General features: G+C 60.0%; 1 protein-coding gene across 7 annotated transcripts in view; it reads left to right on the forward strand.

Annotated features, from left to right (window-relative positions):
• The first annotated feature begins 4,102 nt into the window (after nucleotides 1–4,102).
• Nucleotides 4,103–26,461, forward strand: part of Rimbp2 (RIMS binding protein 2) — a 49,855-nt gene continuing 27,496 nt past the window's right edge. For 5 of the 7 annotated variants that reach the window (XM_071615944.1, XM_027951966.2, XM_027951968.3 and 2 more), the window contains exons 1-7: nucleotides 4,103–4,204; nucleotides 10,985–11,035; nucleotides 17,495–17,699; nucleotides 20,068–20,204; nucleotides 21,263–21,339; nucleotides 22,062–22,171; nucleotides 25,009–25,821. In XM_071615944.1, the coding sequence (XP_071472045.1) occupies nucleotides 4,103–4,204; nucleotides 10,985–11,035; nucleotides 17,495–17,699; nucleotides 20,068–20,204; nucleotides 21,263–21,339; nucleotides 22,062–22,171; nucleotides 25,009–25,821 (1,495 nt within the window). Of the gene's footprint in view, nucleotides 4,205–10,984; nucleotides 11,036–12,177; nucleotides 12,199–17,494; nucleotides 17,700–20,067; nucleotides 20,205–21,262; nucleotides 21,340–22,061; nucleotides 22,172–25,008; nucleotides 25,822–26,461 lie in introns of all 7 variants that reach the window. The other 2 variants (XM_027951970.2, XM_027951969.2) reach the window with 2 other exon arrangements.

Raw genomic sequence — 26,461 nt, forward strand, 5'->3', positions numbered from 1 at the left:
ACTGCCAGTCACTATCAATTTTGGGTCACAACAGGTTGTGCATCACAACAGGCTGTGGGTCACAACAGGTCATGGGTCACAGCAGGCTGTGGGTCACAGCAGGTCACAGGTCAGCAGCCTGTGGGTCACAGCAGACTGTGGGTCACAGGTTACAGGTCACAGCAGGTCACAAGTCACAGCAGGTCACAAGTCACAGCAGGTCACAGGTCACAGCATGCTGCGGGTCACAGCAGGCTGCAGTACAGCTTCGAGGGCACAGAGCAGGCGGCTGTGTGAGAGCCATGTCCGACTATCGTTTACTCTGTCTCATCATGAGCTGGATGTTCAAGTCTGTGGCCTCAGGGATTGGGGGAGGAGGACTCTGAATAAATGAACAAATGTGCAAAGCCGTCCGCCCTGTGGACATTCGGGGACAGGCAGTGGGAGTGGTGTGTGCCCCAGGCAGAGGCTGGCCTCAGTGTCGGGCAGGCTGACACTGGGGCTGGCCACAGAGGCGCTGTGGCCCTGGGGAAGTCTGGAACTGTTCCATGTCAACAGACAGCCCTGGCACCCTCGAGAGGCATGGAGGTGGCTCTGTGTGGGGCCACCTTTGGCCACTGTGGAGCAGGCAGGACTGGCGGCAGGAGGGTGCTCCTGGTGTGGGTGCGGCCAGGGAGGACTGACTGGGTGCAGTGGACCTGGCAGAGGCAGTCAGCACCGGGATGGGTGCAGGCCAGACAGAGGGCCCTGAGGACTCAGAGGCTGAGTGAGGGGATGGCACCAAGGTCGGCTGCCAGCCCCTGTCCTCAGAGCTGAGGGAAGGACGGGGCCCTGTTGAGACGGCACGAGTAATCCTCAGCCCTCCTCTGAGAGAGAGAGAGCCATGCCCACCCCTGGGCCAAGCGAGCTTCCTGTGCACCCAGGCAGGGCACCAGTTAGCGGTGGGGGAAGTGGGAGGGCGTGTCTGTGCCCCAAGAAGCTCCGTCCATCAGAGATGCACAGGGCAGCAGCTGTCCAGGGCCTGGAGGTCACAGGAGATTAGGCCCTGCTGGGCCTCAGGGTGAGGTAGGAGGGTGACCAGGAGGTCGGAGAGGCTGGTGTGAAGGGCAGGGCAGGGACGAGGCTTGGGTGATGTGGCGCGACAGGCAGGAGCCTGGCTGGGAGAGCCCCGAGTGTCTGAGGGGCCATGGGACAGGCTGGTCCTCCTGAGGCCTACCTGCGAGGCAAGCAGACAGGCTTCACTGAGGGGCACGGGCTTGGAGGCTCAGCCGGGCTGGACTGGGACCTTGAGACGAGGGGTCTGGGCTCTCACACCTCTGTGCCTCATTACCTCGCAGCCCCAGAAGGTGAGCAATCTCCCTCCCTTGGCCTGGAGCTGCCATCTCCCCTTCACCATTGCAGCATGAGGCCTGCCTTGCCCCTGAGCCTCTGTGGCTTATGCTGGGTGACCATGAGTTTGTTTCTGATACCACCTTCCCAGTGCTAGATGAAGACCCCTAGGCCATGGTCAGGCCCAGCAGAAGTGCAGAGACTAGCTAGAAGGATTTGTCAGACAGCTGTCCTGGGAGTGTGGCCACGTAGCCCTGCCGTGTCCCAGCCGTGTGACTCGGGCAAGGGCTTGGCGTCTGTTGTGAAACGGCGACTGCAGCACCTGGCTCTCGGCACAGAGCAGGAGAGCCTGTGGACCCGCAGAGAGCCTGGCACACAGAAGGCACCTCATGATCCAGGGCTGCCGTCCTTGTCCATCTCCACGTTGTACTGACGCAGCCATGTACTCTCTTGTCCTGGCCAGCGTGGGAGAACTCTCAAATCTGCCCAGGAGTTCAGAGCATCCTGACCACCAGAGCAGAGGGGAAGCGAGGTCATTAGGAATTGCTAAGCCCACACTGGTGACCAGAAGGCAGTGTGTCAGGGCCTTGTCACAGGAGGGTCACAGCAGACACAAGCCCTCCCGCCCTGGAAACAGACTCGTGCCAGGCTCAGAACAGGGTGGGCGGCCCTTTGTCAGGGGTTTCCCACCTGAGATTCAGCAGGCCACAGACAACAGCTTTGCTCCTGCCATCAGCATGCAGGGACCTGTCCCGTCATGTTCCCCGACGACACAGAACAGCCACCGTTTACCCAGGCTGACTGCGTGCGTCCTGTAGTGGATCAGCGACGACAGAGCGCATGGGAGGTTGTGCCCAGCCATGTGCAAACCCTGTGCAAGGACCCAAGCGCCTGATGAATTTGTGTCCTTGGGTCCTGGAGCAGCTCCCGGATGCACAGGGAGGCTCTGTGTGCCCTCTGGGTGTCTCCTGCTCATAGACCAAGGGGACAGCCCCTTGCAGTCCAGCGTGTTGGGGTTCTGGTACCTGACATACACCTGTGTCTTATGGGTGCCCTTGTCTGGGGGACCTCTATCTTCCGAGCATCCTGGGTTCCTGTGAGGGTTTCCATGGCAACAGAGCAACTACAACTCCTCTGTGGGTAATTACAGCCCTAGAGTTCACCAAGCAGCTTTGGAGATGGAAGAGGGGTGCAGAGGTCGCCCCCAACACCACGCCCAAGGTGACTTCACTCTCGAATGCCAGCAAATAACTTGCCCGCTGCGGCTCTCTGCAAAATGCCTCTCCCGTCCTGGGGCAAGAAGGCCCTCTCCAGATGCTCGCAGGCAGAGGGGCTTCTGGCTGGTGGGGAATGTCAGGAGGAGCACTGAGGCCTCTCTGCCCTTCTCCGCCCCTCCCTCCCCTCTCAGCAGGGCTGCCTCTGCCTGCTCCTGGGAGTGTCCACAGCCTCAGGAAGCTGTTCCCTGCTTCTCACTGAGGGGAGCCTTCTTCCCTATGGTGGTGAAGGCTACCAGCCTCCAAGAGTCCCAAACTAAGTGAAGATAATGAGGCTAAAAACAAATAAGATCACAAAATAATAAATAAACAGAAGGGATAGCCAGCCAGCCCAGGAGAACAAGGAAGGCAGGCTGTGTCCCAGGCCCCTTGTGCTGGGCCCTCCCTGTGTTGCTGGTGGCTACCTAGGACCCTCAGATGTCAGGGGCCCGAGGGAGGGCAGGTGTGGGTCAGGAGACAGGCATGCCAGGCTCGTGCCACCGAGCCACATCCCCAACCTGAATCTCCTCACTTTTTAGGGAATTTGAACTTTCACCTTAAAGATCCAAATCTCAAAATATTGACAACAAAGTCATTTATATATATATATGAAAACGGAATTAAATTTGACATGGGCCCCTTCTGGTCTCCTCCCTTTGGACCACATGGCCAGTGCTTCCTGTGAGAGTCCCTTGGTCTGCCATGTGCCCCCGCACGTGACGTCATTCCTCAGCATGTGCTCATGTGGCCAGGGCTGGTCATGGTCACTGAGTGTGCTGCTCGGGCCTCAGCGGCTCTGATGCCCTCCCTGTTCTGCTGCGGGGCCTGGTGGTGACCAGCCACGGGGCACAGGCAGGAGCAGCCTGTGCTCAGAGCTAACAGGTGAGCGCTGGACCTGGGCTCTTGGGCTTGGACTCTGCCTTTTGAGCAAAGACGGGAGGATGTCCTGAGGCCAGGACAAGCCCCAGGAACACACCCCTTCACTCAGCTCAAGGAACCTGGCCTGTCACTCCCTTAGGACCCTTCCTGGGGACTGTGACCTCTGGTCCACGGGAGCCACAGCTGGGGCCAGAGACTGGAGCAGGAGGCCACGTGGGGGGTGTGGACCTGGGGTGGACGTCCACGTAGTGGTGGTATGACTGCAGGGCTTCTCCGCCTGTCCCCTCTGTGGAACAGGGCAGTTGCAGCACCTGCCCCTGTGGTAACTGTGAGGTCCTCCAGCTGAAGTGGGAGCCCCAACCTGGAGGAGAAGGGGTGGCCTTGCAGAATGTCCACCAGGGGAGAGGAGCAGGCACCCTCATGTCCGAGGACCGCAGAGGCCCTGCAGCTCTGCTCCGATGCTCCCAGCACTGAACACAGAGGCAGGGAGTGGGGCCTCGCTGGGCCAGAGTTCCCCATCCGCTCTGCCTCCTATGGGGACACCGGCCGTGGAGAGGGGGTGAGGGACCAGCGCTGCTCTTGGGGGTGGCGGGAGAGGCAGCATGGCTGGTGGAGCGTGGTGGGCTGTGCTGGCGCTCAGGGGCCTCCTGTCCCCACAGCACATGCGTGAGGCTGCTGAACGGCGGCAGCAGCTGGAGTTGGAGCATGAGCAAGCCCTGGCTGTCCTCAACGCTAAGCAGCAGGAGATCGAGCTTCTGCAGAAGGTGAGGCTGGGTGGGAGGGGGTGGGTGGGGGGCGGCATGAGGGGGGCATCACGGGCTGCAGGGCCCCTCCTCCCTGCAGGTCCCCCGTTTTTGCTCCACCCTGCTCTGCCTTCTCTTGAGCTGCCTGGAAGCCACATCCAGTGGTGCACAACGGGGTGTCCACCCTGGGAGGCCCGGGAGGGTGCTCGGACCCGTGCCTGGCACGGACTTGACGGCTTCGGCTTTGGGGAAGATCCACCTGCAGCACAGACCCAGTGACAGTGTAGAGATGTCCACCCTGCCACCCTGCCTGGGGTGCACCATGCCAGAAACGCAGGGCAGGGTCCCAGTGTTGTCGTGTGGGGTGGGGATGGGACCTCAGTTCCACCAAGCGTCCACCCAACTGCCATGCTTGTGTGGAGTGCGGCATGTCCGTACCGTGGCCCAGTAGGGCACCACTGAAAGGGGAAACTTGGTTTGTATCCACTGTTGGCACGGCATGTTATTAAGTGAGCAAGTTGCTGAGCAGTATTTATAGCAAGATCAGAGGGGGGTAGAGGAAGAGAGAGAGAGAGAGAGGGAGAGGGAGAAGGAGGGGAGGGGGGGAGAGGGAGAGAGAGAGAGGGAGAGGGAGATGGAGGGAAGGAGGAAGAGAAAGAGGGAGAGAGAGGGAGAGGGAGAGAGGGAGAGAGAGGGAGAGAGGGAGAGGGAGAAGCTGAGGGAGGGAGAAGAGAGGAATCAAGAGAAAGAGGAGGAGAAAGGCGAGACGGATGGCAGGGAAAGAGAGAAGAAGGGACCAGCCAGCCAGGAGTCAGGTGCGTCCCCAGGCACCTGTGACTGGTGGGCTAAGGATGGTGGCCCTGCCCTTTAGTGTGCTGTCTCAACAATGGGTAGGAAGTCCCTCTTGCAGGAACAAGGGGCTGGTTGGCCCCGAGGAACTAGAACTATTCTAGACCTGAGAACAGTGTCTCCCCAATGCCCAGTGTCCTGGCTCCTGCCCACTCCTCCTCCTGGCAGGGCAGTGGGCCCTCCGGCAAGATCACCTGGTCAGGGCTGGCAGAGGGATGAGACCCCAGAGGGCTGTGGTCAGTGCTCATGGCCCTGGCCCTGCCATTGGCTGTTGAGCCCAGGCCAGGCCTTAGGTCTCCACGGAGGCCCGTAGCCATCCACGGCCTCTCTAGTCCTTGACCTCACAAGAGCCACGTGATGCTTCCCACCAGGGCTGGGGGTGAGAATCGCCACTGTTCTCTTCCAAGGTTGATTAGCAAGGGCTGGGGCAGCAGCCAGATGACTCCTGGTGGCCTTCCTCCAGTCGTTCCGGAAGCCTCCTTCCAGGGGTCGACTTCACCAAGCCAGCGCAGATGGGAACCCACAGAACCTCTGTTGCTGCCGCAGAAGTTGGCTGTCCCCTGATAACCACATGTGTGGTGCCTGGGAGGAACCCTGCTGGGTTGCAGGTGGAGGGACATACTGCTCTGGTCTTCCTCCGTCCTGCCCGGGGGCCTCCCCCATGGCCGGGAGGGAACCTGCATTCATTCATGTCAACGGGGAAGCCACATCCCCAGGCTGGCCCCGTCTGACACACAGAAGTCTGCAGAGCTGCAAGTACTGACCAGCAAGGACTCTGCTTCTGGACAGTGACGAAGTAGCTGACACCGAGGAGGACAGCAGGCTGCTCCTGGTCATCCTCTTGCCTCGGCGTCTACTTTCCCTCGCTCTCTGTTTACTTATTTTGCGTGGCTCGTGGTTTTCTCTATTTTTGGACACACTGATGCTTCCTCTGGGGGAGGAAGAGAGACCAGATGAACTATGGACGCACCAATTGTGTAATTTCTTGGAAACTCTGAATCTTAAAGCAGATACTGAGCGTCAAGTGAAATGAGATCGGTGAGCTCTCCCCGGAGTCCACTTCCTAGCCAGTTCCACCCTGGATGTCTGTCAGGAGGCCTGAGCTGACCGTCCACCTGCTCACTTGTTCATCAAGGACTGGTGGTCCCTGGATGCCACTCAGCTGATCCTGGGAAAGGGGTGGTGTTGTCCAGGGAGCCTGGCCTCTGCCCAGTGGGAGCAAGTGAACACACACTAGGACCAGGCAGCCCAGCCCGAGCCACGACAGGCGCCCCGCGGGAAATGCAGAGAGGAGTGGAGGTGTGACGGGCAGTGGCTGCGGGTGAGGGTGACATCTAGTGAGCAGAAGACGCCCCCCTGCCACGGGCCAGGGAAGGGCTCAAGTCCTCAGCAGGAGCAAGCTCAGCACGACGGAGAGGACAGAGGCCAGGGAGGCGGGCTGTGGGCATCAAGGGGACAGGGCTTGATCTTGGACTGCAGGCACAGAGCTGGATTCTAACCCTCAGGCCACCAGAAAACTGGCGTCCAGCCCAAGACGTCCTTGACCCCCCCCCCTCGCTAGGATAAAAGCCAGTCACCGTGCTTGGCCTGTCCGGGCCCTGCGGGGGTCTGAGGGGTGCTGACACAGGAGAGCTACCTGGTGTCTCTGTCCACATCCCCGAACCCTCTTGGAGCCCACCCTCTTCACACTACCAAGCAGCTAATTACCCCATGCGTGGACTTCACGCCCAGGGCTTGGTTCTCTGCCCTCATTTTCTCTGACCCAGAGGCCCCGTGTACACAGCAGGCTTCCGGGACCGTCCCAGCCTGGATCTGTCCTGTCCACACACCCCTCTAAAGTCACCCTCTGACTGAAAGCTGGTGACCTCTCCTGGCCCTGGGGGATTAAGACCCACTTGTGTGTGGCCTCCTGGGTTTGGGTCTCAGCCCAGATGCCCCCTGGGAGCCCCGGTTCTTTCCCCAGGCTCTGGGGCATCACCAACCTCCTGCCCCACTGACCCCCACACCCCCAAGTCCTCAGCACTGCACACTAGCCACCTGGCCCGGCTCTGCAGATGGTGGCGTGTCCCCTGGTCTAGCTCTGGCTTCCTACTGGAGTTAATCGCTGCCCTGGTCATCACCAGCTTCCAACTCCCAGTCCCAGACTCCCAGCTGGAGCCAAGAGCTCCTTCAGGACCGTCCTTGCCCTCCCTGGTCCTCGGCACCCACGTTCCCCGAGCTCCTGCTGGATGGAGCCCTGGCCTCTTCCTGCAGGCCAGGCTGCTCTGGAGGCTGCATGCGGAAAGGGGTCCCGGGAATCCCTCTCTGCTGGACCCTCTGCCCTCCAGATCCCAGGAGCCCTTTCTCTGCTCACGCAGAGGGTGCGTGAGCAGCCAGGAGCGTGTCTGGAATGTGTCTGGGTACTGCCCCTTCCTGGCACGTGGCTTCCTCTGGGGCCACTTTTCCAGCCACAGCCACCCTGAGGACAGGCTGGGCATGCAGACAGTGAAGGCCAGGGAGCCGGGCCCATCGCCTGGCACAGGTGCCTTCCTGTCCTTGGTGGCCCCTCCCCCTCACAGTGTGGGGCTGGGGGAGACCGTGACACTGTGCCAAGGCACTGCTATATTGAAGGGCAAGCAGGCAGAGGGACCCATGGCCTCATACAAGGCTGTCCTTGTGGGAGTCAGGTGAGATGGGCAGCCTGCCAGCCCTCCTCCCAGGGGCCTGGGCAGAGTAGGAAGGCAGGGAGGCCAGGGTGAGGCCCGTTCTGCCGTAGCCACAGCTTCCCACGGGATGGGGAGGGAGTGCTCACAGGGCCTTGCTGTCACTCAAGGGGCATGAGCACCTCAGGTCAGCAATGCCCAGGGACGCGGCCAGGCCAGACAGGGTGAGGCTGGGCTCTGGATAACGCTGCACTGAAGGAAGCATCTGCAAGGGACTGGCATGGCCCTTTCCGCAGAAGACTGGCCTTTTTGCCTTTGCTGGACCACCAAACCTGTCCCCTCTCGGGGCTTTTGTCTAGAATGCAGGTCCCCAGGCCATTGCAGAACTGGCTTATTTTGTCAGGGAGTCTGTGCTCTACTGCCCATGTGGCACAGGGCATGGGACGCCAAATGTGACTGCTTGTTTCTGTGCTTGCCTTTTGTCAGGACACAGCGTCCACAACCCAGGGCCTTGCCTGACACACAGTAGGTGCTCAGGAGCATCTGAGGAAAGCTTATGGTCAGGCCAGAGTACGAGGACAGGTGCTGGATTCGAATCCTCCCATGCCCATGGATTGAATTCGCAGCCCCCCCACAGCCCCCAAGAGCTGTGGGCACAGGACCCTGCATGTCAGCAATGGGAACCTGAGGACAAAAGCGGGCTCAAGACACGGTGACAACTCCGAGCCCTTATCTCTAGGCCAGAGAGACCCCTGGAGTCCACCCACCCCCTGTTTTTGAGGGTTTCAGTCTTGGGTGGGCCACGTCCAGTCCTACAGCCACCCATGGAATGAGCAAAGAGTTTCCATTTTTAAAATGCATCTGTGGATCTGACTAGGTCGACTATTGTTTAAACTTCTTGTGGCTGGCGAGCTGATTGTGGTCAGTTTCAAGGCTGTTGTTGAGATGTCAGAGCTGGAGAGGCCGTGGCCTCGTGCTCTGGCTCAGGCCACCTCCCTGGGAGGCCGCATCCTGTTGTGTGGGGAGCAGGCATGGGCTCTGCACTTCTCCAGACACACCCCGGGTGTTGGTGTATGTTGCCAGCTTGCTGAGTCTGCCCAGGGCCAAGGCAGGGTACCCACGGAGGCTCCACGGGTTCCCAGGGTCTTGTTTGCTTTCTGTGGAACTGACTTGAAAGACACCGATGAAGGCCCTTGGCTCCTCCATCCTACCAACCCACTGCCGTGACCCCTGGGCAATTCCTATTCTGAGTGTCAAGGGGACTGTTCTGCTCTTGTGCCTGCATGGCTGGCTTGGAGTCTCTTCTGCGGCCTCCTGGGCAGCTGGTCCTGGGACAGCAGCCCCTCCTTCCAGCCTCAGGGGCCCAGGGTGCCCGGGGGGCCTCAGTCCTCTGGAGTTGCACCCTCAGTGTGGTCTATTCTGCAGGGTGGCACCTGCCTGCCCATGGGGGGGCCCTGGGAGGGAGCCTTGCTCACTGCTGCTGAGATTGTGCAAGGACTCGGCTCTGCCAGGTCCATCTGTTAACTTTTGTTCTAACTAATTGTCCAGGGGCCCAGCCTGCAGGCAGCCTGACAACATGAGCCTACATTTCTATCCAGAGCCCAGGACTGAATTGCTGCCAGCCTGGCTGGGCGGTGCCGGCCGCCTGGGCACTGCCCTGTGGGCCTGCCGGGCGAAGGCCTCCCGATTCCACGGATGCCACGGGGCATTGTTTGTGCAGGCCTGCAGGTCCCCTGACCCAGACTGGCCTTTTTCACGTTCTGTTATTTATTATGGCTCTGGTGGGTTTTTCTGAGAAAGGAACAATTTTGAGCACTTGCCATCTGGGCTAGCTAGAGAAGAGCATGATTGACAAGCGGAGTCCCGGTCACTTGCCTGGCTCTCGGCCCCTCCTGGGAGGCATGGGAGGATGCTGTGGGTGTGGATGGACCCCGGGAAGTGCCAGCCCTTTTTCATGCTAGTCGGTGCCAGGATCCAGGTCCCCCTCTGTCCACCCACACGCAGTCTTCCCAGGGAGAAGCCGCAGCTGCGAGAACATTGCCTACTTGCCTATTTGTGACGGACGACACCCCAGACGTATTTCTCCAGGCTGAACAGTGGGTCTCAGCTTAGCACCGGGGTCTTTCTTGGTGCCCGATACTCCTTCTCCAGACATCAGTGCTTCTGCCATGGGAGTGTCTGAGCCCACTGAGCCCTGCAGAGTGGGGTACACAGCGGGGTGGGGGGGTGCACCCAGGAGCCCTGGTTCTCAGACCCTCCCAATGAGCTTCCATTTCTCCAACTTTACAATGAGGGGTGCCACGGTCTCAATGGTGGATGATGGTGTTCATTCAAGGACTCTCGGCTTCAAGAGATGGAAAATCCACAAAGGAAATCTTGTCCTCACCAGTAACTGGAAACCTGACTTCAGATATGGCTGATCCAATGCTCAAACCAGCTGGTTCCGACACAGCTAAATCCCAAGTGCCATTAGAACTCATTTCTCTCTGGATCGGCTCCCAACCTTCTCTAGGGCAACTCATTCTGAGGTTCCCCATGGCAGACCCTGGCCACGCCAACCTGGCTCCAATTTCGACTTCCCTCAGGTTATGGCCAAAAAGGGAGAAATCTCCCTCCCTCCCAGAAGGCCCAGGCCAAGTATCATTGCTCAACTTAGGCTTTGTGCCCAGGCTGATGCGCCAGTCTTTGAGAGTGTGAGACCTTGCTCATTTCCTCAGGGCAGGGGAGGGTGGATCCCAGCAACTTCAGGGGCCTTCCAGGAGAGGAGGCGAGGTCACAAACACAACTTAGATCATCACGATGCTGGAGCGTCCAGGTCGGAGAGGACAAGGAGCAATGTTGCATTCCAAGGTTGCAGGAGTTGCCCTGTGCAGGGCCGCGGCTGTCCTGAGCCTGGAATGTCTTTGGTGACACTTGTAACATTTCCTCTGTAAGACCCCCACCCATGGCCTCTCCTTCTAGGCCAGGGAGATCTCGGCCCCTGAGCTGTTTGGGGTCACCCTTGCTGTTCGCCGTGTTTCCCTAAGGGTGAGGATGTGGGACCCGACAGCATGTGATGGCCTTGGCAGAACCACCCTGCTCTTTGGGGCTCAGCGTCCCTCCCTGGGCTGCTCTCAGGAACAGGACAAGACTGCCCACCCTCAGGCCCAGCCACATCCCAGGGCCCACCCTGTGTGGACCACAAGAGCATCAAACCCAGCCAAAGCCGCTCCTGGCCCTGGGGGAGACCCTGGGAGCGAGGGGCCCCATCTCAGAGCCACCAGCCCCTCCTTTCCTCTGACCACTGCTCTTCTCTCTCTCCATGCGGAAGGCTCAGGTTGAAGCTAAGAAAGAGCACGAGGGAGCCGTGCAGCTGCTAGAGGTGAGTGGGCCTCGTCTTTCTGGGGCCATGTCCACCTTTACCCCCAGGGCGTTTTCCCCTGGGGACACTGGGGCATGGAGGGGAGAAGCCCTCCTCGGCCACACAGCCAGCGTCAGAGCTCCTGTCTCAGGGGCTGCTCTTAGGGGGAAGCCAGGAGTGGCCCCTGCCGGCCTGGGAATGGTCCCTAGGACTGTGGGCGAGCTCTCTCTGGGCCTCCTGTCCTCTGGTGGGTGGTGTGACACCAACCATGGGGAGGCACTTACAGGATCAGAGAAAGGACAGCCTAGCAGTCAAAGTGGTCAGTGCCACCAAGGCACTTCCAAGGGTACCATCCTCATGGGAGTGACCTTTTTCAGCCCCCCAGGGAGGGGGACTTGGAAGGAAAACTGCTGGGCTGGGTGACTTCATGGCAGTGGACACTGCTTGCCCTGGCTTTTGGTCCAAGGCCAGCCTCCTCTGCAGAAGGTGGACAGGCATCAAGGAAGGGCTCTTGGGGTCATTCTGGGGACCTTGGCCACCTGTACTCTTCATGCATGCAGAGCAGCAGGAGGCCTGAAGACAAGGGCATGCAGTGAGCCACCTGCTAGGGGTAGGCAGAGTGGACTGCCCAGCGCCACTCCTCCTGGCCGCCAGCCCCCAGTGAGTCCAAGCTCTCCAGATAATGGGCAGGGTCACCCCTTAAGATGGCCTGTCCCTACCCCCAGGGAAGAGCCTCCACCAAAAGCAGCATGTGCACCCTTGTGTGGCCTGGGGGAGGTTCAGTCACCGTCACGTATATGTGAGGTTGATTTTTCAGTGTGTCCTTTAGTGAATGGGTGTCAGGGTACCATGTGAACAGGGTAGGAAACACAGCTGGGAGACTGCCCTCCCTAGGCCCCGCTGCCCCAGAAGGCCAGGCCCCCCCTGCTCCACCCTCCCCTGGCTGCAGCCCCTGCCTCCAGGCCCCCAGAGTTCGTCCCTGGGGCTCCCCGCTGGGGCTTCCCCTGGGCTGTGCTCAGGGTCTGCTGTAGCCCCTCACCACATGCTTTGACTGGCAAGAAGCATGTGCCTGGGTCGGGCAGAGGGGAGGGCGGCGTGGCTGCTGGGAATTGTCTATTCACAGTGTCTTTTTGTGATTGTGTCTTGCTTGGCTCCCCATGCAGAGCGCCCTGGACAGCATGCAGGTACTCCCAATAGCCCTGACCCTGCCCGTGTGCTGGTGCCCCTCAGCCGAGCCCCGGGCCAGCCCTGCCCTTCCCCTCCCCTGGGCTCCTTGAGGTGCTGCTGTGGGTGGGGCTCTGGGCTCCCAGCCTGGGGGCCCAGGAGCTTGCACTAGCCTGCAAAGTGCTGTCCCCTGGACTGTGGGGCCAGCCCGGGGCCCACGCTCTCCTGTGTCCTGCCAATGCTGTCACATAGTCCTGTGAATTCAGATGACCAATGGGGAAGAGAGATTGTTACGATGATCTGGTCCTTTGGCAGCCACGGGATTGGGAGGGCACAGCTCAGTGCCCAGAATTCAGCACGGGTCATCCGAATTCACACCACACCCTGGGTGCTGTACCCTTCTGTCCTGCCTGCCCTGTGCCAACAGCAAGCTCCCTCCACGGCTGAGCGGGACAGCCCGGTTCTCCATGGGGAGTGGAGGTGGAGTATGAGCCGAGCTGTCCCTGGAGCCGGCCTTTGGGCATTTTGCAAGCCTCTGAGCCCACTTAGCATTCAGAAAAGGGCCAGCTCTTCTCTCTGCTGGAGGAGGGTCCTCAGGTGGACCCAGGCCCTGTGGTCTTGGCATCTCCTGGAAGCTTGCTGGAGGGGCAGACTCTGGAGCCTGGGATGGGTGTCTGTGATCTGTGTGCCCCCCAGGGATGGAGGCCACAGGGTCTGGTGACATTATTGGAGAGTCCAGGGCCTGAGGCTGCAGGGTCTGCAGAGTCCAGTGTTGTTGCTGGAGAGGCTGCCAGGCCAGCTGCTGGGAGGAGGGGATCTTTGGGGGTGCGGTTCTCTGAAGCCTGGTCAGCCCATATTCTGGCTGTAACAGAGCTCCATCCCGCCACCCCCAAGCCACTTACCTACATCCCAGGATTGAGATATGGATATAAATTGGACCCATCGGGTTGGGTCATCGAAGGTGTGGTTGAGTGCAGCAGTTTTTGTTTCTGAGTGTACGGTGGTACATCCTGAATGTCACGAGGTGGCTGATGTAGACAGCATTCCTCTAGGTACAGAGAGGCCTGCGGAGGCTCACCTGGGAGGCCTGACCCTGCCCTTAGATGCCGCGTGCGGAAGTCCAGCCTTGGGACGTGGCAGCCCTGTTTCCTGGAGTGTGAGCGGGCAGCGTGCAGGTGGAGCCAGTCCCACGTGAGCCCCAAGAGCCTGGTGGCCCGGAGCCCCACCCTGCTCTGGCTTCCTGCGGCCCCTGCAGGGAGGCCAGGCTGTGCTCTGGCAAAGCTGAGTCAGAGGTGGGGGGACTGCAAGCCCCACGCACAGCTCCATTTGACTGAGGCCCTGGCCTGCCTGCCCCATCCCTGTCACCGGCAGTCCCAGAGTCACAGCACCAGAGCGGGGGAGCATGACAGAACTTAATCTTTAAAGCCACGGATGAGGTTGTCATTCTCTCATTTCACTAGTTAGGCAATCACGGCACAGAGACCTGAGCCACTTTCCCGGGGACACACAGCTCATAATTGGCAGAGCCAGGTCCTGAGGGCCAGTCTGCTCAGCAAGGTCACCTCCTAAGCACTGAGAAAAGTCCTGCAAGGAAGAGGTTCCCTGAACGGCAGTGCTGCCACACAGCACTTACCCAGTTCCCCTGCGATGGTCATCAGGAGCAGGCCTGACTGGCCGGAGGCAGAGGGATGCCCTCTGATGTCCTGAATTTCCAACAGCTCGGTGCACTCAAGGGGAAGCTGCCAGCTGGACAGGTCTGGGCATCTGGGCACAGGACTAGTTAGAGATCCAGCCTGAGGTGCCACCCTAAGTCCTGTGCCTTGTCCACTCAAGCATGGGGCAGCCCAGATACACAAGCCAGTCCACACCTCCTGAGTACGTCCAGTCCCACCAACAGTTGCCTGTCCTTGCTCATGCTTAGGAGAGAGCTGGTCACCTCACGGGGACACTGGCATGCTCATCAGCACACCCTGGCATCAGTGGAGACACAGCCAGCCATGGCTCCGGGCAGTGTGGCTCTCCGGACAGCTGTGGGCCCTCCCCACAGGTGGGATTCTCAGCATGGCCATTCACTGTCCTGGAGTGGACACCCCACTCACTGGGCCGAAGGTCTGTGAATTACAGATTGCAGAGCCCCAGCCCCAGGACACAGTGGTTGTTGTGTGGGGACCTGTGTGGGACAGCTGGAGGTCAGTAGGGCCACAGGGCCACACAGCCTGCCCTGATTCGCCACTGGACCTGCCGATGCGGGGACAGGACCTGCACTTTCAGGATCGCTGTGTACAGCCTGCAGCCCCTGCCTCCAGTGGCCCCGGCCCTGCCAGACCTTGAAGCTTAGAATGAAGGGTTTCACCCTGAGACAGATCCCTGCTTCCCTTGAAGAACTGGAGTTGGGACCAGAGCGGGCTGGACAGAGCCACACCCGGGCCATGCTCCCCTCCTCCTGTGGGCGGCCCTGTGCCATTGGCTGCACTGCAGAAGGCACCGTGCACCACTCACGGTCAGCTCCCAGCACCTGCCCAGGACCTCCCGAGCTCAGCAGGCTGGAGCTCCACAGCCTTGTGTGGGTACCGGCTGGGACAGCACACCCCACACCACTACTGGGGCCAGCGGCTCACAGTCCCCGGCCAGTGATCTGTACCGCGAAGACTGGACACTCTCTCTGCCCTCTGAGACGAGTGCCGTGTAGCCCAGAGCTTCCTGCCGACACTCTGCCCTGCCTCATCACCTTGGCCTCTTTCCACAAAGGGAAGCAGAGTCCAGCCTCCTGTGGACAGGACAGCCTCAAGGCCTTGTATCTCACTTCTGCGGGGACCTGGGGAGTGGGGCCTTTGGCTCAGTGCAGGACGATCCTGTTGTTGGAGGCCTGTGGGCCAAGTCAAGCCCGGCTCCCTCTCTCCCTGAGAGCCCCCGTGCTGCTCAGGGAGGCCAGCCCCACCCAGACTTCCTCTGCCTGTGAGCCAGGGCCCTCAGGCTTCTTTGGCAGGCTCTCCACTGGACAGGCTCCTTCTGTGGTGACCAGCCTGTGTGGACACCTTCTCTGCGCCACTTTCTAGACCCAGTGCTGAGCAGGTGGGACAGACACAGGGGCAGACGTACCCAAGGGCCCACAACTGCAGGCCCTGGTGTGAGGCATTCCTGGGTGCAGAGTCCTGTGCAGGCTCATGTGACCTCAGCTGTGCTCATGTCCTTGTGTGGGACATAGCATCCTCCAGCACTGGCCGTCCACACACTGCTGTCCTGGTCTTCACTGTGGCTGCCTGGCCTTGTGGTGTCATCGTTTTAAGACCCTATTTACTTTTTGAACCTCTTTATTTTGAAGTACTTTAGAGTCACAAAAGCTCAGAGGCTTCTAGAGTCACAGAGTGTTCACTGGACCGTAGGGGAGTCGGCAGGGATCTGGTTCAGGGGCAGGGCCACCTCCTTTGGACCTCTCCAGGGTCCACTCACACTCCTTTTCTGGTTCTGGTCACAGTTGTGTGGAATTTGGTTGCACGTCTGGGCCCCGTGACCATCACGGCCAGGAGCATGGTCGGCTGTGCCACCTGAGGACGTCACGCCCTCCCATCTGGGCCCTGAGGACCGTGGCTATGCTCATTTCAAGGGCTCCTCAGAGGACACCTCTGTGGGCACCGCTGCAGGGGGGCTGGGGGCGGTGGCTTTCCTGGGGCACCAGGAAGTACCTGGAACTGTCGAAACCCGGGTTCCAGTTCCTCCACACACCCCAGGCATCTCACCTGGCGCACAGGTACCTGCAGCCTCTGGTGCCTCCGGTGAGCTCAGGCCCTTCCCAGGCCCTTCCTGCGATGGCATGTGGCCGCTGTTCCCAGGAGCCCCTGTCTGCCAGCGTCTCAGGCCCCAGAACCTGACGTCACCGCGGCTCACCCCGGGGTTTTGGCTCTGTGCCTGCCTCAGCCAAGGCAGCCATCCTGGGCAAGCTCATTCAGATTTTTAAAGAAGAATCCTGCTGGTTTTTTTTAATGAATTGGAGAAATTAATTATAGGCTTGGGACATGTTAGGTTTATTTTTAGAAATCCATGATCTCAGACACAAATAGCACTTCATTCTGGATGGAGGAACGGAGGGGCTGCAGCTCCAGCGGTGGGGGAGGAGGGGAAGGGGGAGGGGGAGGGAGAGGGGAGAGGGGAGCTGCAGGGAAAGCTTGCCGCAGCTGGCACAGGTGCCTCCAGCCTCCACTCCCACTTTCCCTTGGGCCTCAATAAAACTGATATCTGTTGAGCGCTGCCTGCATACAATGCCTGGCCCATGCCATGGGCTGGGTGCGGCAGGAACCCAGCAGATGAAGACCTGACCTGGAGATGATGTTTTAGCAGGGGGCAGATGATGGGCAGAATCAGCGCTGGCACAGACAGGGTGTCCCAGCCGTCTTGGAGTGGGGGACAGCAGGACAGGGCGTGCACACAGATGGCACAAGCCATGCTATGGAAACATGGTAGCTGCACATCAGGACTTTCCGCTTTGCTTCGATTCATTTATTAAGCACCGACTGTGTACCTGATGTACTGAGAGGCACTGAGGATGTGTCTGAAAAGAAGGAAGTGAAGGCACAGGGCTTTGCAGTCCATGGAGACATACAAGGGACAGGATGGGAGGTGGTGCAGGGAAGGAGGAGTGTGGGGCAGGGACCACCTCCCCCTCCACCTGGGCACCGGCCTTGCCTGGTGCAGGAACTCCTGCAGCAGAGGGGATGGGGAGGGGGCTTCACTGGTGCATGCTGGCCCTGAGCATTGGGCAGCCACAATGGGGTCAGGAAGCAGCAGAGAGCAGAGAGGCTCAGAGGCCGGCTATGGCCTGGCCCAGGCCTGTGCCTGAGGAGAGAGCTCACTGGGCGGCCCTTCTCCTGTGTGTCCTGAGGGAGGCTCTGACTTTGTGAAGTGGGCAAATGGCAGTGAGTTTGCTGACCTGTCCAGCAGAAGGACATTCCCTTATTCTGCTAGAGGCGGTGCCCTCTGGGGTGGGCATTGCAGGTGGGTCAGCCACCGTGCTGTCCCAGCCTGGGCTGGTCACAGCTTCACGCTACCCACCTCCACCAGCTGCAGCCAGGCATGCCCTGGGTGCCGGCCACGCTCAGAGCCCGGAGCAGCCGTGCTGGCTGTGAGCTGCACGCTCCCAGGATTCTTGGCACCTGTGCTTTCTCCTGGTGGCTGACAGCCGGCTGCATGCAGAGCTAGGCATTGGGCTGGGACTTCCCATGAGGTGGCAGATAGGCCTGCCATGCACACAGCCCACAGTCCTGGCCACGTGGGCCCCCAAGGCCTCCTGCTGACTGACCCCCTCCCACCTCTGCTGTGCAGTGCAAGGTTCGCGAGCTGGAAGAGAAATGCCGGACGCAGAGTGAGCAGTTCAGCCGGCTGTCCCGGGACCTGGAGAAGTTCCGGCAGCAGGCCGGGAAGATTGACTTGCTGGGCAGTGGCTCGGTGGCCTCGCTGGACATCCCCTTGGCCCCCAGCAAACCTTTCCCGCAGTTCATGAATGGACTAGCCACCTCCATTGGCAAAGGTGAGTACTGGGCCTCCCGGGGCCGGGGTGGGGAAAGGATGCCGTCCGCCTCCCAGCCAGGCTGCGCGGGCAGAGGCTTGGCAATGGATCCCATACAGCCAGGCTGGCCCTGCCCAAGGCTGAAGAGCACTGCACTGTGCACCTACACCAGCTTCTCTTCCTCATTTCTTCCCTCCCCTCTTTCCCTCCTCCCCTCTCTCCCTCCTCTCCTCTCTCCCTCCCCCCCTCTCCCTCCTCCCCTCCCCTCTCTCCCTCCTCCCCTCCCCTCTCTCCCTCCTCCCCTCCTCCTACTCTCCCTTCTCTCCCTCCTCCCCTCTCTCCCTCTGCTCCTCTTTCCTTTCCTCTCTCACTATTGATGGATCCAGGGGTCTTGTACATACTAGGCAGGTGCTCGGCCGCTCAGCCACACCCCAGCCCTGGCTTAGTCCATGTCCTGTGTCCATTCATCCACCCCAGGCTCTCTGTCCGGCTCTTCCAGGGTGGGCAGGGAGGAATTGCCGGCTGGCCACGGGGTCCCAGAAGAACAGAGGTTCTGCTTCTGCTGAACCTTCCAGCAGGTCTCCTCTGCCTCCGGTGAGGTGGTCTTGGCTTGGAGGCCAGGTGGGTGACGAGTCTGGGTGTGAGCCCTAGGGGACTCTGTAAGCAGAGCCACATGACAGGAGAGCGAGGTCTCTAAGGACCTCCCTGCAGCAGACACTGCACCCCAATAGAATCATCCCTGAACCCAGGAGCTGGCAGCCTGACAGGGTGGGAAGAGGCCCCGCCCCAGCCCCGCCCCACCCCGCCTCCCAGGGCCCCCGGCCTTGGCCTCGCCTCCAGAGCCCCGCCCCAAGCCCCACCCCCGTTCTCATGGCCAGCTTTCCTTTCAGGATGGGAGCTGGGAACTTTTTGTGATATCCCAGAAAAAGTCACTGGGAATTAGCAGTTCTGTTTTCTGGAGCACACATGTCCCAAAGCTCAGGATCCTTGGAGAGTGCACCTGAGAACCACCCCGTAAGGTCACTCTCACCCCCGATGAGGCATGCCAGACAAAACCTTTTCTCCCTCAAGAATTCCTACAGATCTGAACAAGTGGAAGGTGACTGCAAGGTGACACTGCTGTGTGTTGGCCACCCATGCAGTTCGCTGGGGCAGGGCACCAGTCAGGACAGCCTGAGTTCTGCTGCATTAACAACCAACCCCAGACCCTGGGGGCTTCCACCAGCTCCGGGCCACAGCCCCCACCCAGCGGTGGACAGTCACTTCCACTCACACCCCTTCCAGGGCCGCGCTCCCAGTTGCCGGGGGAGGGAAAGATGTGTTAGTCTGGAGCAGGGTGCCTGCTGGTTCCTGGCTGGCTTCCCTGGGCTTCAGGGCCAGTCCCCCATGACCCTTTCCCTTGCACTGCTGCCTGCCAAGCCGTTCTAAGGCTTCAGGGCCGTGTGGCCACACGCAAGGTCCCCTTGTAGACCTGATGTCCCAGCAGGGAGACGCTTCTGCTGTCCTTGGTGCCATCGGCTGTCACCTGCCCAGGGGAGCTCTGGGGCTCTGCCAGCTGCCTTTCTAGGGATGCTTTCAGGTCACTTTATATCCCCGGGTCCTCACTCAGCAGCTGTCCCCGAGGCTTTGGCCCGACAGAGGCTGGTCGGAGGCAGCAGGGCGCCCACCCTGTCCTTGTGCTAGCAGAGACCCTGGGGGAGGGTCTTCAGTTAGATCGCCTCTGGGTCTAACTGAAGGGGGACACTGAGGCCACCGTGGGTCAAGCCCTCAGTGCCCCTTCCCAGCAGCCAGAACGGGGTTCCCTGCCCCCAGCCCGGGAGGGTGGTCAGGCCGAGCCTCGTTGCCCTCCAGCAGGGCTCTTGCCCAAAGTGCTTTCCAGCAGTAAACTTGACCCTTTGGCTAATTAGGACTCTTGGTCATAGTGACAGCAAAATCTAACTTACCCTGGTGTGAACCAAAAGGAAATTGTCCTCTGGCTTCAGGTACAGCTTGGTTCAGGGGCTCTGGCCATGTCACCAGGGTCCAGTCTGTCCTCTGAGAGCAGGCTCTGTTCTTGTATGAGTTTCCTACTCCTGGTGGCAAAAGGGCTGCTGTGTCACTGAGACTCACAGTCCCATTCTAAGCTAAGGAAAGGGGAAGCCTGTCTGTGGGGGCTCCCACTAAAGCCCTCTGACTGGAGCCCCTGCCATGAGCTATAGACCCCCTTTATAGCCGGGCTGCATGGCTCAGGGCCAGGGGTGGGCTCAGATTAGCCGTGGACAAGATGAGCTGTGTGGGCCCCCCGTGGCCCCCCACAGCTGAGGCAGAAGAGGAAGGTGCCTAGGGAGCAGGTGCCACAGGCTTGTCTCATCTCCTCTCCTTTCCCCGCCATGCTCCTGCCCGTGGTCAGGTCACGAGAGTGCCCCTGGACACTACCCTGCGGTTGGTGACTATTCCCCGCTCTCAGGGGGCAAGCCGGAGCTGCTGTCTGCCAACCCCACCTTCCTGTCGCCATCAGGGAGCCCAAGATGCAGATTTGAGTCAGATGTGAGTCTTCCTGCCAGGCACCTGGCGCCGGGCCTCTGTGGCTAGTGGACATGGGGGCCCTGTCCATCCTGCCCAGTCCCACCTTGTCCTTCCACCCATCCTCCTCCTCCTGCCTCCCCTGGGTCCTTCCCTCACTGCAGCTAATCCCTGGAGCCTGTCCTCACTGCTGGCTAGGGGTGGCCTAGACAGCTCACTGATGGCTAGGGGTGGCCTGCGAGGGCCACTTTGGGCACACACCTGAGGCCTGGTCTCTGAGATGGCCCCTGAGGCCGGGACTCAGAGTGTCCAGCCAGCATGCAGAGAGCAGTTCACAAGAGAGAGTGGGCCGCTCAGTGACGGGGCAGGGAGAGGCTGGTCCAGCCCAGGGGAGGGCCTGCTTGGAGGGAGCCGGACACTTGTGTCCATGACAAGGGGTCCTGACGGGTTGAACTGGGGCTGGAAGGTGGGCAGTGTGTCGAGGCCTAGGCACCAGGACAGTGTAGGTTTGTCTGGTTGAAGGCAGGGGTGACGTGGCCACCTGCTTCTACCTGGAGAGTGTTTAGGGAGATGAGGAGCCAGACCTCCAGGGGAAGGCCACTCCTGCTCCCACCCCCGGGGCTGTCACTGTGGTGTAAGGGACCATGGCCTCCTCAGGGGATGGCAGAGTCAGGGCTGCAGGACAGGGCATCCCCTCCCCTCCCTGTCGTCCCCTCCTTGGGCACCATCAGACACAGAGGTGCCACCTCCGGAGGGCAGAGGACACAGGTACTCATCTGGGCTTCAGCGAGCCACCCACCCAGCGTGGCCAGCATTGCAGTCTGGGTCCATAAGAGGACCCTCAGGGCTTTCCTGGGGTTGGGCCTGGGCTCTGTGTAGATGTCCATTCTGCATTGGGTGCCCAATAGGAAGCCATTTCTGGGTTCACACAGGAGGCTGAGCATGTGGGGCTGCCCACCTGTGGGTGTCCAGTCTGGGTCCATTTTTCCAAAAGCCCATGGCGGCTGCGAAAGGGCTTCCTGGGTGTCCCGGCACAGAGGTGAGGCCTGCAGCCCCCTGACCAGGCCCCCTGTCTCCGACAGATGGACAATGAACAGAACTCCAACACCTCGAAGCAGAGATACTCGGGCAAGGTCCACCTGTGTGTCGCCCGCTACAGGTAGGAGCTGGCTGCAGTCTCCTTTCCTCACAGGGCCTTTCCAGTTGTTTTAAGTCAGTCTTTGCAATAGGAGGCCCCAGGGGCACCTGACTTTGTCTCACTCTGGCCAGGACTCTGACTGAAGTTGACCCCTATGTGCTGAGGACCTAAAGGTGTGACGCCCACCCTCCCAGGCTGGGCGAGGATAGGAAGCTGGTGCCACTGACCATGTGGTTGGCAGTCACACCCCAGATTGGAATAATGCCCAGATCTAATCCAACAAATATTCTCCCTGGGATCCGTAGGAGGAGATTGGAGAGGTGTGTGCAGCAGGATTATCCAGGCACACACTGGCTAAGTAAACCCTGCCAAGCTGCTTGGTGGAATACTACACATCCACTAAAAAGGCTAAGGCAGTGTTTCACGAGCACTATGCTGTGTAACAAGGTGACAAGTAGGTGGATCGTGAAGTAGTATGTGATAGGATCCGCCTTAGCGTGATTACATATATTTAAAGCTTGTAAGGTTCATTTCTTCCTATTGCCTTATTAATCTGGAGCTGTGTAGTTATGGTGGGAGGGCAATGGGACGATGTCAGGACCATCACACTTCTGTCCTCATCTTCCCGTGGTCTGTGTGAATGAGCCCGTGTGCTTGGCATGCGAGGCCCCGGCTGGGCGCGGGGCTGTGCTTTTCAGGCAGGAGCAGGAGGGTCGTGAACTGAATTCTGTCTCTCCCTCCAGTTATAACCCCTTCGATGGGCCGAATGAAAACCCGGAGGCCGAGCTGCCCCTCACGGCGGGGAAGTACCTCTATGTGTACGGGGACATGGACGAGGACGGGTTCTACGAAGGTCTCTGTTGGCACCAGGTTGCTGTTGGGGAGCCTGGCCAGTCCACCCCAGGCCAGCGCTCCTGGGCTGGCAGCTGGCAGGCCCCGGTCACTGCTGGCTGCCGAGCCGCTGCTCTGTCCCTGTGGGGCCTGAGTCCTCGGGTTCCCTTCAGGACAGGAAGGCTGGGCGGGGAGCCGGGTTCCCACCCGGGCAGAGGCTGGTGCTCGGTGGATCTTCAGGGTGCTCAACTCTGCAGGGCTGTCTGGCAGCCGTGGGTCTACCCCGGGGCTGACCGTCCTCTGCCCATGGTTGTCCCTCAGCACCCACAGGAACAGGTCCCAGGACTCCCGAGGATATAGAGTGGGCAGACGCCCAGGTCCCTCACAGGAAGGGGCACCATTGCTTAGGGCGTACGCACATCCTTGTTGCCCTCCCAAGTCCCCGCAGGTGCCCACAGTGCCTACCACCTTGCCAGTGCCCTGGGCAGTCACTGACAGTGCCCTGCAGGCAGTGCCAAGGAGAAGACTGCACTTGTCCAGGACGGGACAGTCCCCCCCATTCTACCCGCATCTGGTTGAGTCTGTGGTTGTGGAACCTGTGGACACAGAGGGCTGACTGTGCTCCCAGGGATCCCTTCTCTCTCATCCTCCTGCCCCCCAGCCCCCAGGCTGCATCCTCTGGTGTGGCCAGGGCCATCTAGGTGACCTCACTGAGAGTGGCTCCCAGCACCTGCAGAGGTGGCCCACCCATCCCGAGACTGTCATGGCCCCAGCGGGTCTGGCCCATTCCCAGGAAGATTGCTCCCTTTCACGCCACCCTCCCGCCTCTAGTTTGGTATCAGACAATGTGAGCTGTCTACCCAAAGGGCCTCCCTTGTTTAGCTTGAGGACACACAGGACACCCCCACAGTTCCGTGAGTAGCTTTCTGCTGTAGACATGAGCCTTCTAGTCCCTGAACAGCCCACTGTCCTGCACAGAGGGCCTGGGTCTGCCCCATCTAATCCCTGAACCACCCACTGCCCCACACGGGGGGCCTGGGTCTGCCCTGGCCCCCTGGGCAGGAGGAGTTCATCTTGTTAAACCATGAGTTTTCTCTTGCATGGCCTTGCAGGGTCTCCCTAGAGCAGGTCGGAGCACCTAGGCTCATTTCTGGGCACTTGCTGGCGAGAGGCCAGGCCATCAGTGGACGTGTGAGCACCCCTGGCAGGCAGCGACATGTTTGCCATGAGCTGATTGCAATGCAGGGCTATGGCTCTGGAGGCCCCGAGTCACACCCCAGGGTGAACATGTACACCCTGCCCCATCGGAGCTCTGCCATCACTCCCTGCTCTGTGGCCATGGAGACTCTTCAGAGGGCTGGCTCAGAGCAGGTTGAGGAACTCAGGGAGCCACGGTCAGGGTGGCAGTGGGACCTGCTTCCCTTCTGGGCCTTAGTTTCCTCTGCTGCAGAATTAAAGTGGCAGGGTACCTACTCCTTAGGGTAGCTGTGAGGATAAATGAGGTGGCAGATATTAGGTGCTTATGATAGAGCCTGGCCCAGAGTAGGTGCTCAGCAAATGTTCACTGTCATCACTGTCACCATTATGACCTCACCATCGTCACCATCACCATTATCATTATCACTATCACCATCACCATCATCATTACCACTATCACCATTATAACCCTCACCTCCATCACCATTAACAACATCACCATCATCATCACTATTACCACCACCTTCATCACCATCAACATCACCATCAACATCATCACCGCTATCGCCATCACCATTATAACCCTCACCATCCTCACCATCATCACTGTCTTCACCATCATCACCACTATCATAATCACCATCTCTATCACCATCACAACCATCATCAACACCATTGCCATAAACATTATCACCATCTCCATCCCCACCGTGATCATCACCACCATCACCATCAATGTCACCGTCATCACTATCTCCACCAATGTCACCACTGCTGTCATCATTACCTTCCACCCAAGTCACAGTATGGATGTTTCATAGTCTGTCCTCCAGGGAACGCTTGGTCTTCCTTGAGTCCACACCCTGGGTCAGGGTTAGACACAGAGAACCCAGGGCAGATGGACTGGTCTCCGTGCCCTCTAAGGCCCTGTCCCACTTCCCCTAAGGCAGGAGTTCTCCCGGGAGCAGAATCCAGCCTCCCTGGTCACCTGGCTGGGTGGTAGCCTGTGAGGACCTGGGGGGACAGTACTGTGGGCTCTGTGCCTCACCTTCAAAGCTCCTGTGTGTACTTGTCCCTCTCCGGGGCAATTAGCCTTTTGAGCTGCTGACAAGAAGCTTAGATTGCTCACACATAAGACAAGGTGGACACCAAAACTACCTCGGGTTTTTTATAAGCCACTCAATTCTGAGATGGTTCTGACGCCAAGTCCACCATTCCATTTCACGTACAGTGAAGCAGTGGGGAGCCCCTGAATGGGGCCAGAGCAGGAACCCCACGGATCCCTATGCCTGTGCCCGCTCAGCTGTAGGAGGGTTAATTTTCTCAATTACCAAAAGCCGTGGGTTTTACTCGTTTGTTCATCCTTTGAGCAAATAGTTATTGAGCACCTCTTGGGTACCAGGTGTCACCCCAGAGCTGGCCCCATAGTCAGCGTGAGCTCCCTATCCTCATGGGCAGTCTTCTCATTGGGAGGCAGTCAGCGTACGTACCCAGGTAAACGAACACCGCGGCCCCAGATTCCGTGAGCCTCAGGGAGAGGCGGGGCCTCGCGGTGGAGGTCACTTTAGATGAAGTGCTCTTGTCGGGCAGGAGCGGTATGTGCCCTGTGACCTCAGGGCCCGATGGGACGGTGCACTGATAACCTGTCCTCGCGCCCCACAGGGGAGCTCCTGGATGGACAGAGGGGCCTGGTGCCCTCCAACTTCGTGGATTTCATCCAGGACAACGAGTCGCGGTTGGCAAGCACTCTGGGGACCGAGCAGGATCAGAACTTCATCAACCACTCGGGCCTCGGCCTGGGGAGCGAGAACATCCTGGACCTCCACTCCCCGACTCGCGCAGACCCGGGCATTACTGATGACGGCGGGGGGACGCTGGATGTGAACATCGATGACATTGGAGAAGACATTGTGCCTTACCCTAGAAAAATCACCCTTATCAAACAGCTTGCCAAAAGTGTCATTGTGGGCTGGGAGCCCCCGGCCGTGCCGCCGGGCTGGGGGACTGTGAGCAGCTACAATGTCCTGGTGGACAAGGAGAAGCGGGTGAGCCTAGCCCTGGGCAGCAGAACCAAGGCCCTCATCGAGAAGCTCAACACGGCCGCCTGCACCTACCGCATCTCCGTGCAGTGCGTCACGAGCAGGGGCAGCTCGGACGAGCTGCGGTGCACGCTGCTGGTGGGCAAGGACGTGGCCGTGGCCCCCTCCCACCTGCGCGTGGACAACATTACGCAGATCTCCGCCCGGCTCTCCTGGCTGCCCACCAACAGCAACTACAGCCACGTCATCTTCCTTAACGAGGAGGAGTTCGACGTCGTCAAGGCCGCGCGGTACAAGTACCAGTTCCTCAACCTGAGGCCCAACATGGCCTATAAGGTGAAGGTCCTTGCCAAGCCCCACCAGATGCCCTGGCAGCTGCCGCTGGAGCAGAGGGAGAAGAAGGAGGCCTTCGTGGAGTTCTCCACGCTGCCCGCAGGTGAGCCTGCGTCCTGCCTGGCCCCAGGGAGGGGGGCACAATGGGAGGGAGCCGGGCCATCCATGTGGCCTCCAAGGCTCAAGGTCAGCATGAGGGCACAGTGCCAGTCTGTGCTGATCCAGAGAGGGGACTCAGGGTGGCTTCAGGGCCAGCCAGGGACTGCTTCCTCGGCACTGGAGCCAGAGGCTGGTCCTGTGACAGGAGGAGGCTGGGCGCCTTGCCCCTCCATGGGCGTCCACTCCCAGGCCATTGAGGGAGGGCCTGCTCCTGTCCACCTCACTCCTTCTTGTCTCCCGGTCATGAGTAAGCGCGTGCTGATGGGCTGCAGTGACATGAAGGTTGTCACAGAAGCCACCTGGGTCCTGGCCCAGCTGCGAGGCAAGGCTGTTAGCACCTGTGCCTGTGGCCTGTGGACAGGGAGCTGGCCAGGGCCCTTGTCCCCCGCACCTGGGGAAATCCAGAGGCAATATCAGCTGGAGGGCTCCTTCCTATGGACAGGACCCAGTGACCCCCAGTGCCTGGGCAGCGAGCTGGCTCATGTGACATAGTCACACAAGAGACCTCCCTGTGGGGACCGGGGCTGTTTCCACATGCGCGCCGGGGCCAGGTCTGCCTGAGGCTTCCTGCTGGGCGCTGCCCA

This window comes from Marmota flaviventris, chromosome 1 (genome assembly GCF_047511675.1).
Source record: "Marmota flaviventris isolate mMarFla1 chromosome 1, mMarFla1.hap1, whole genome shotgun sequence".
NCBI lineage: Eukaryota > Metazoa > Chordata > Mammalia > Rodentia > Sciuridae > Marmota > Marmota flaviventris.